This window comes from Silurus meridionalis, chromosome 12, assembly GCF_014805685.1.
Source record: "Silurus meridionalis isolate SWU-2019-XX chromosome 12, ASM1480568v1, whole genome shotgun sequence".
Classification (NCBI taxonomy): domain Eukaryota; kingdom Metazoa; phylum Chordata; class Actinopteri; order Siluriformes; family Siluridae; genus Silurus; species Silurus meridionalis.
In genome coordinates, this window is record NC_060895.1 from 486,599 (window position 1) to 495,622 (window position 9,024).

At 50.1% G+C, this 9,024-nt stretch overlaps 1 protein-coding gene across 1 annotated transcript in view; it reads left to right on the top strand.

Moving 5' to 3' along the window:
• The window catches only part of zgc:153039 (uncharacterized protein LOC767698 homolog), a 33,662-nt gene extending 26,541 nt beyond the window's left edge, over window positions 1-7,121 (top strand). The window contains 4 exon segments of the mRNA XM_046863297.1: window positions 3,773-3,965; window positions 4,620-4,794; window positions 5,288-5,434; window positions 5,617-7,121. Coding sequence (XP_046719253.1) covers window positions 3,773-3,965; window positions 4,620-4,794; window positions 5,288-5,434; window positions 5,617-6,536 — 1,435 coding nt within the window. The 3' untranslated portion in view covers window positions 6,537-7,121.
• Window positions 7,122-9,024: the final 1,903 nt, after the last annotated feature.

Sequence of the window (9,024 nt, forward strand, 5' to 3'; positions counted from 1 at the left end):
ATCTTATTCTTCTTTCAGTCCTCACTCTCCTCCTCTTCTTCTTTACCACCAAAACCATTCTACAGACCACCATCCAATGCTGCCTAGCTACACGGTCCCCTGCTGAAAGATGGAAAAGTAATGTCGGGGTAAAAACGAGGTTCAGGGAGTCTGGTGTATTTGTTACTCTGACCTGGTGTCAGTATCATGCTCATGCTTTTCCTGAATTTCTCACTGAAAGTGAAAGGAACAGGGCAAATACCGCTCTCTTTTTACTGTGTGTAGTGGGGCTGAGGGGTGTGTGTGTGTGTGTGTGCGTGCGCAGCTGTGTTAATTGGTTGATCGAACCAGTGAAAGTGATTAAATTGATTAATTGCTTTTCGACACAACGATCGTCCACAATTACACGCTGTCTGTAACACTTAAATAAGCTGGGAAAGTGTGTGTGTGTGTGTGATAGAGAGAGAAAGTGTGAGTATGTTGGAGGTTACAGAAACTTTGATTTTGCTGACATCAGCAGGGTGACATCACTCAAAACAGCAGGGAGGGGAGGGGCCTTGGGGCTTTTAATATAATTACTGTACAGAAATAAGGAGTGGGGGGATAGAGAGAGAGAGAGAGAGAGAGAGAGAGAGAGGTACATGGAGACAGTGAGAGGAAATGACAGTGATTTGGCTCCCATACTGTAACCTCTGTAACAAGATCATTGATTTAAGTAGAGAGAGGGAGAGAGAGAAACTGAGTGACAGTCAGGGATGCAGACAGGTAGTGAGGAAAGATGAAGGGAGGCAGACAGTAAATGGCAAATGGGTAGTGAAGGAGGAGGAAGGGAGGCAGACCAGTAGTGAGGGACGCAGACGGATAGTGAGGGAGGAGGAAGGGAGGCAGACGGGTAGTGAGGGACGCAGACGGGTAGTGAGGGAGGAGGAAGGAGGCAGACGGGTAGTGAGGGAGGAGGAAGGGACGCAGACGGGTAGTGAGGGACGAGACGGGTAGTGAGGGAGGAGGAAGGACGAGACGGGTAGTGAGGGACGAGACGGGTAGTGAGTGAAGAGGAAGGACGAGACGGGTAGTGAGGGAGGAGGAAGGACGCAGACGGGTAGTGAAGGAGGAGGAAGGGACGCAGGCGGGTAGTGAGGGACGCAGACGGGTAGTGAGGGACGAGGCGGGTAGTGAGGAGGAGGAAGGAGGCAGGCGGGTAGTGAGGGACGCAGGACGGGTAGTGAGGGAGGAGGAAGGAGGCAGACGGGTAGTGAGGGACGAGACGGGTAGTGAGGGTGGAGGAAGGACGAGACGGGTAGTGAGGGACGAGACGGGTAGTGAGGGAGAAGGAAGGAGGCAGACAGATAGTGTGGGATGCAGACGGGTAGTGGGGATGAAGACGGATAGTGGAGGATGAAGACGGATAGTGAGGGACGAGGACGGGTAGTGAGGAGGAGGAAGGAGGCAGACGGGTAGTGAGGGACGCAGACGGGTAGTGAGGGACGCAGGCGGGTAGTGAGGGAGGAGGAAGGAGGCAGGCGGGTAGTGAGGGACGAGGCGGGTAGTGAGGGAGGAGGAAGGAGGCAGGCGGGTAGTGAGGGACGCAGACGGGCAGTGAGGGAGGAGGAAGGGACGCAGACGGGTAGTGAGGGACGCAGGCGGGTAGTGAGGAGGAGGAAGGAGGCAGGCGGGTAGTGAGGGACGCAGACGGATAGTGAGGGATGCAGACGGGTAGTGAGGGACGCAGGCGGGTAGTGAGGGACGCAGACGGGTAGTGAGGGAGAAGGAAGGAGGCAGACAGATAGTGTGGGATGCAGACGGGTAGTGGGGATGAAGACGGATAGTGGAGGATGAAGACGGGTAGTGAGGGACAGACGGGTAGTGAGGGAGGAGGAAGGACGAGACGGGTAGTGAGGGACGAGGACGGGTAGTGAGTGAAGAGGAAGGGACGAGACGGGTAGTGAGTGAGAAGGAAGGACGAGACGGGTAGTGAAGGAGGAGGAAGGGACGCAGACGGGTAGTGAGGGACGAGACGGGTAGTGAGGGACGAGACGGTAGTGAGGGAGGAGTAAGGAGGCAGACGGGTAGTGAGGGACGCAGACGGGTAGTGAGGGAGGAGGAAGGAGGCAGACGGGTAGTGAGGGACGCAGACGGTAGTGAGGGAGGAGTAAGGAGGCAGACGGGCAGTGAGGGACGAGACGGGTAGTGAGGACGAGACGGGTAGTGAGGGAGGAGGAAGGGAGGCAGGCGGGTAGTGAGGGACGAGCGGGTAGTGAGGAGGAGGAAGGGACGCAGACGGGTAGTGAGGGACGAGACGGGTAGTGAGTGAAGAGGAAGGGACGCAGACGGGTAGTGAGTGAGAAGGAAGGGACGCAGACGGGTAGTGAGGAGGAGGAAGGGAGGCAGACGGGTAGTGAGGGACGCAGACGGGTAGTGAGGGAGGAGGAAGGGACGCAGACGGGTAGTGAGGGACGCAGACGGGTAGTGAGGGAGGAGGAAGGGAGGCAGACGGGTAGTGAGGGACGCAGACGGGTAGTGAGGGAGGAGGAAGGAGGCAGACGGCAGTGAGGAGGAGGAAGGAGGCAGGCGGGTAGTGAGGGACGCAGACGGGTAGTGAGGGTGGAGAAGGGACGAGACGGGTAGTGAGGGACGAGACGGGTAGTGAGGGAAAAGGAAGGAGGCAGACAGATAGTGAGGGATGCAGGCGGGTAGTGGGGATGAAGACGGATAGTGGAGGATGAAGACGGGTAGTGAGGGAGGAGGAAGGGAGGCAGACGGGTAGTGAGGGACGAGACGGGTAGTGAGGGTGGAGGAAGGACGCAGATGGGTAGTGAGGGACGAGACGGGTAGTGAGGGAGAAGGAAGGAGGCAGACGGATAGTGAGGGATGCAGACGGGTAGTGGGGGATAAAGACGGATAGTGAGGGATGCAGACAGGTAGTGAGGGAGGAGGAAGGGAGGATGTGTAACATGTCTAATAAACACCTCCTTTGTCTGTATGAATTCTCACACAGTCATGTAAAAAGAAAGGATCTTTAGTAAAATTATTCTTCTCATATCCTAGATATGTTCAGAAGCTGTGGTCAGAGTGCAGGGTCAGACATGATGCAGTGCCCCCTGGAATACAGAGGGTTAAGGGCCTTGCTCAGGGGCCCCAAGAGTAATACTGGTGATACAGTCTTAGACACTGAGCTACTGCTTCCCCTTTGAGCAGACTGGGAGGACACACACACACACACACACACACACAGAGTGCAGATTATAAAGTGAATGCAAATAGGTTTATAGACAAAACAATTAAGCATTTTGTCAAAAAAGGTCTGTGTGTGTGTGTGTGTGTGTGTGTGTGTGTGTGTGTGTGTGTGTGTGTGTGTGTGTGTGTGAGTGTGTGCATGCGCACAGATGTTAGTGGTTGAAGACAAGACACTCACATGTATGCAATTAACATATAATCACTTTATCTGTATTTAAACCCTGTGTTAGATAAAGGGTGAGAATAGTGTGTGTGTGTGTGTGTGTGTGTGTGTGTGTGTTGTTTATGTTCCTGGTTGTGTTCCGATCTGCATTAGGGCTCTTACAGTCGCTGCTCTAATCGACGATAATTAGCTGGCGTGCTGTGCACATTAAACGCTTTTAAACCTGCTGAAAGTCTCCAGCGTGGTTTTATCATAGCACCAAATTATATTACATTCCATACACACACACACACACACACACACACACGTTTTAATACTTTTAGAGAGCGACAATAACAACAAAACAAAGCACGTAAATTAGAGCACTTCTAAAACTCTGCCTTTCGTTGAATCCAGGCCTACGTTCCGTTACTTCACGTGGCACACGTGTGTGTTGGGGATCATCGGCTGTGGAGTGATGATGTTTCTGATTAATGCCATCTACGCCTCGGCCAGCATCGCCTTCATGCTCCTCCTGCTGCTCCTCATCCACTATCTCAGTCCGACTAGCAGCTGGGGCTACATTAGCCAGGCGCTAATCTTCCACCAGGTAGAGAAACACACACACTCGCACATCCTCAGGAGGGGACTGTCGCCAGGGGAACAGTTGCCAAGCGGCCGGGCGCCAGACATCCATCTGAGCATCTGTGTGCTCCCAAAGAGTTATTATAGCCACTTAACTTATTACACACACACACACACACACACACACACACACACACACACACACACACACACACTCTTGTATACGTAAAGATGGATGTGTGCTTTGTGCTCAGTCACTTTCTACAGCAGCACATCCATCACTGATTGGTCAGCAGTGACATGTTGGGGCGGAGTTGTAATGATTGACAGTAGGGTCTATATTTGAGATGCTCTGAGACACAGAGGGGTGGAGTCACGTGTCATGTGACCACACGCCATCCTGCTGCATACGTCAAGAAAGAAGCACTAAAGGTGCTAAACTCTGATCCACACACCAGAGGGTGAAACACCACAGCAGGTGGATGAGTCACGGTCCAGTCCAATCCAAACACGGGTCTGATCCGTCATTAGTACTCAACATGAAAACATCTGGATGTAGTGTAGATATTACATCCTCCATACAGTACATCCAACACACACACACACACACACACACACACACTCGGTTCCTGTTAGGTTCCTACTATATGGTAGATCTCTCTCTCTCTGTCTCTCTCAGGTGCGTAAGTATCTGCTGATGTTGGATGTACGTAAGGATCACGTGAAATTCTGGAGGCCTCAGGTGCTTCTGATGGTAGCCAACCCTCGCACTAACATTGGCCTCATCACCTTCATTAACGACATCAAGAAGAGCGGCCTTTACGTCCTCGGACACGTCCAAACCGGAGACCTGGGTAATGCTGAACACCTCACATCTCTGTAGGACCTGAGCCTCAATATCACTGCAGTAACATCTGCAACCAATTAAAGTTCAGATGTGTATGAGAGTTCACACTTGTATCAGGAGTGTACGAGAGTTCACGTGTGTATCGGGAGTTCCCGCGTGTATCAGGGATGTTCACGCGTGTATCAGGCGTGTATGAGAGGTCACGCATGTATCGGGCGTGTACGAGGGTTCACGCGTGTATCAGGCGTGTATGAGAGGTCACGATGTATCGGGCGTGTACGAGGGTTCACGCGTGTATCGGGAGAGTATTGGACGTGTATCAGAGTTTGGACATGTGATTATTGAGAGATTGGGTGTTTTACTGTTTAATCATTTCTTTTGGACTTCAGTAAAAGAATTAGGGATTCATTTCTTCCTTCATTTCTACAAACTGTGTGTGTGTGTGTGTGTGTGTGTGTGTGTGTGTGTGTGTGTGTGTGTGTGTGTGTGTGTGTGTGTAGCCCTGCTTCCCTCTGACCCGCTACAGTGTCAGTACGACTCGTGGCTCTCGCTGGTGGATCACCTGAACATTAAAGCTTTTGTTAATCTGACCTTAGCTGATTCTGTACGACACGGTGTGCAGCACCTGCTCTTCATCTCTGGACTTGGTTAGTACACACACACACACACACACACACGCTGTTCTAACATCAGTATAATTTGGGTTTAAAGTATGCTGTGGTACTGGCTGCATGTCTGAGATCTAAACAGTGTTCCAGGATGTGAAGTGGAGGTGCAGTCTTTACACCTGATGATTAACTGATGATTGGTCTTGTTTTTCTTTTCTCAGGTGGTATGAGACCGAACACATTGGTTCTGGGGTTTTATGATGACATTCCTCCTCAGGACCAGCTCCAAGATCGTTCGTTCCACTCGAGCAGATCTGTGGACGACCCGATGCTTTGCGAAGATCCAGAAGATCCTGTGTTTCATTTTCCTCCTCTTAGAGGCAGTATAGACGGAGCCTGGCAGGGGAAAGCCATCGGGCCTCAGGAGTACGTCAGCGTGATCGCGGACGCGGTGAAGATGCTGAAAAACGTAGCGTTGGCGAGGTACTTCTGCCAGTTCGACCACACTCGAGCTCGTTACAAGACCAGCAGCGTTTTCGTGGACGTGTGGCCCATCAACCTGCTCCGCCCTGACAGCTGCTCCTACGTGGACACCTGCTCGCTGTTCCTTCTCCAGCTCGCCTGCATCCTCAACATGACCAGGGCGTGGCGCAAGGCCAGGCTCCGCCTCTTCCTCTGCGTGGAGACTGGGCGGAGTCTGAAGGAGGCGGAGCGTAAGCTGGGTCAGCTCCTGAAGGATCTCCGGATGAAGGCGGACATCTACACAGTGGTGTGGGACGCTCAGGTGGCGCTGCACTGGCAGAGACAGAGCGCCTCCAAACAACGCAAGAGGGACAGAGGAGAGGCCGAGGAGGAGGCGGAGCTAGAGCAAGTAGAGGAGGAGGAGGAGGAGGAGGAGTATGCTAATGGTTACCATTGCAACAGTTCCCGCCTTACAGATGACTACTTGCTTGCAGTAAATAGGCTGATCAGTGAGCAGCCCTGCCCCCCACCTGCCGTGCGTTTCCTGTATTTGCCCCGCCCACCAGCCGACACGCGCAGGTACTGTGACTACCTGCATCAGCTCGAGCTGCTGAGCCGTGACCTCGGACCTACGCTACTCATCCACGGGGTCACGCCAGTCATCACCACTGACCTCTGACATTGACCTCGACCTTGAACATGTATAGAGAACAGACGTGTGGAGTGACGAGTAAAAAAATCTTCTTTTATTCCCTTCATCTCTCCTCACGCAGAGACGGGACTGTGTCTGGACCTTACTCATCATAACACCACGTGATACACCACCCACACACGTGCACGTGTCATCCCTCTGTCCAACAACTGACTCACGTCACATCTCCACGTCTCTACTCTCACTGCACTTAGAAATCCTCTGTTTATTATTTTAATCGCAGAAAACGTGTTTTTTACTGGCACACACACACACACACACACACACACACACACACACACACGTTGCTTCCTCTGTCTTTTCCTATCAGGAGTTCAGGATCAACACAGAGAGAGAAGTCCAATGATTTTATTTAATTTCTCTACAATACAGAACTGCAGGTGAAACACACACACACACACACACACACACACACACACACACACACACACACACACACACTGTGATTTGTACTAATGAAATGGATTTAGTTTTGTTTCATTGCAGATGTTTGATTAAAATGGATGTTTGTAAATAATTGATGTGATAAATAAAGCTGTAATAAATCTGTGATTCCTTCATTCAGAAGATGAAACACTTCCTCAGCTCATCTGAGAGTGATTTGGATTCACACTGAACTCTGCTCAAAGTCACGTGTATCAAATGTCAGTAATCAGATTGAATTTAAAGATGAGTCATGTGACCCAAAACTGCACCGCCCAAATGTTGAAGATTGTAGATGATGATGGTGAGGAGGAGGATGGAGAAGGTGTAGCTTTTGTGACATGGTTCTTGTAAATATGTGGACTGTCGTGTCACTTCCTGTTGTGTTTGGTTTTCTGCATCTCGGAAGCTACGAGCTGAAACTCAGAGAAGTTCATTTTGTGCTCCACAGACTCGGAACCACGCAGATGCTTTCTACATGGAGGAGGAGACAACAACACACACACACACACACACACACACACACACACACGTCTCTGTAATAACGTGTGAAAGCGAGTGATTTTGGTAAATTTTGCTGTTGATGGTGAGATGATGAGCAGAACTCCAGAAGATCTCACTCTGCCTTCTGATTCATATTTTACAATAAAGTTCAGTTTATTCACTTTATTTTACTGAGTTACTGAACTTCAGCTGGAAAAACAGAGACGTGTCTATCAGCTTCTTCCTTTCTTTTCCCTTCTTCTTTTCTCTTTTTTTTCTCAGTGTAATTAGATTAAAGGAGATGATTGTGAGAATCAGAAGTGAACTCGGTTCTAAACTTGGGCCTGATGTGGTTCTGATGAGGTTCTGGGTTCTGAGAGGTTCTGATGAGAGGTGTGTGTGTGTGTGTGTGTGTGTGTGTGTGTGTGTGTGTGTGAGAGAGAGAGTTATTGAAAATGAAGGAATGCAGGTGTTAATTATTTTATAAATCATAAATAAATAACAGTGAACTAAACTGAGTGTAAAATGATAAACTTTGTATACTGAACTGACGTGTGTGTGTGTGTGTGTGTGTGTGTGTGTGTGTGTGTGTGTGTGTGTGTGTGTGTCTCGGATGCAGTAGAATAAGGATATTGATGCCACCATTATTATCAGAGTTATCGCCATGGTGACATGAGATACCATAAGCAACCCTGCTGAGTGAAACACACACACACACACACACACACACACACACACACTGCTCCCTCTCAAAGTCCAGTGCAGCTTCACACAAATTATCTCAAGCTATTTTACTCTCTCTGGAAATTTTGGTTTTTGCATCTCAGAACTTGTGTGTGTGTGTGTGTGTGTGTGTGTGTGTGTGTGTGTGCCTGCCCGCTTTGGTTTAAGGCCACAGGCAAATATAACATTTGTTCCAGTCATGCATCAGATGGGAAATTGGATAGTTTATGGTGTGTGCGTGTGTGTGTGTGTGTGTGTGTGTGTGTGTGTGCGTGTGTGTGTGTGTTTCACAGATGGCTTGCTAGAACTTTTTGCAACATCATCCAGAGCTGAAGCACATTTCTAAAGTCACAAGGTCATGCAGCAGCTACAGCGGGGTCTCAGGGGCGGTTGGCACAGACGTACCCCCACGTAGTGGGGCAGAACCCTGTGCAACACTGCAGTCTGCATGGAGGCAACCTCTAAGGGCACCACATGGTGTTCCAGCTGGAGGTGGTGTAGAAAGGTTCTCCTGGGCAGGAGATTCTGCCTTTCAGGGACATGAAGGGTAATGATGAACATAAACACCGGCCCGGTCACGGTAAGAGCACTGTCTTACTGGGGGAAAATAAGGTTCTGTTAAGGTTCCTCTTAGGTTCTGCTATGAAGCATTTCAGATTGTAACCAAGCTGGTGGTGTTCTTCAAAGAATCAATTCTGATCAAGTGACATATCACCATTATTAATTAGCTCATGAATTCATATTCAGTGTTGTGGAAGAGTTCCTTCATTACCCATGATGCCTTGCTGATGTTGGAGTAGAGGGATTTAGCCATCGCTTCAACTGC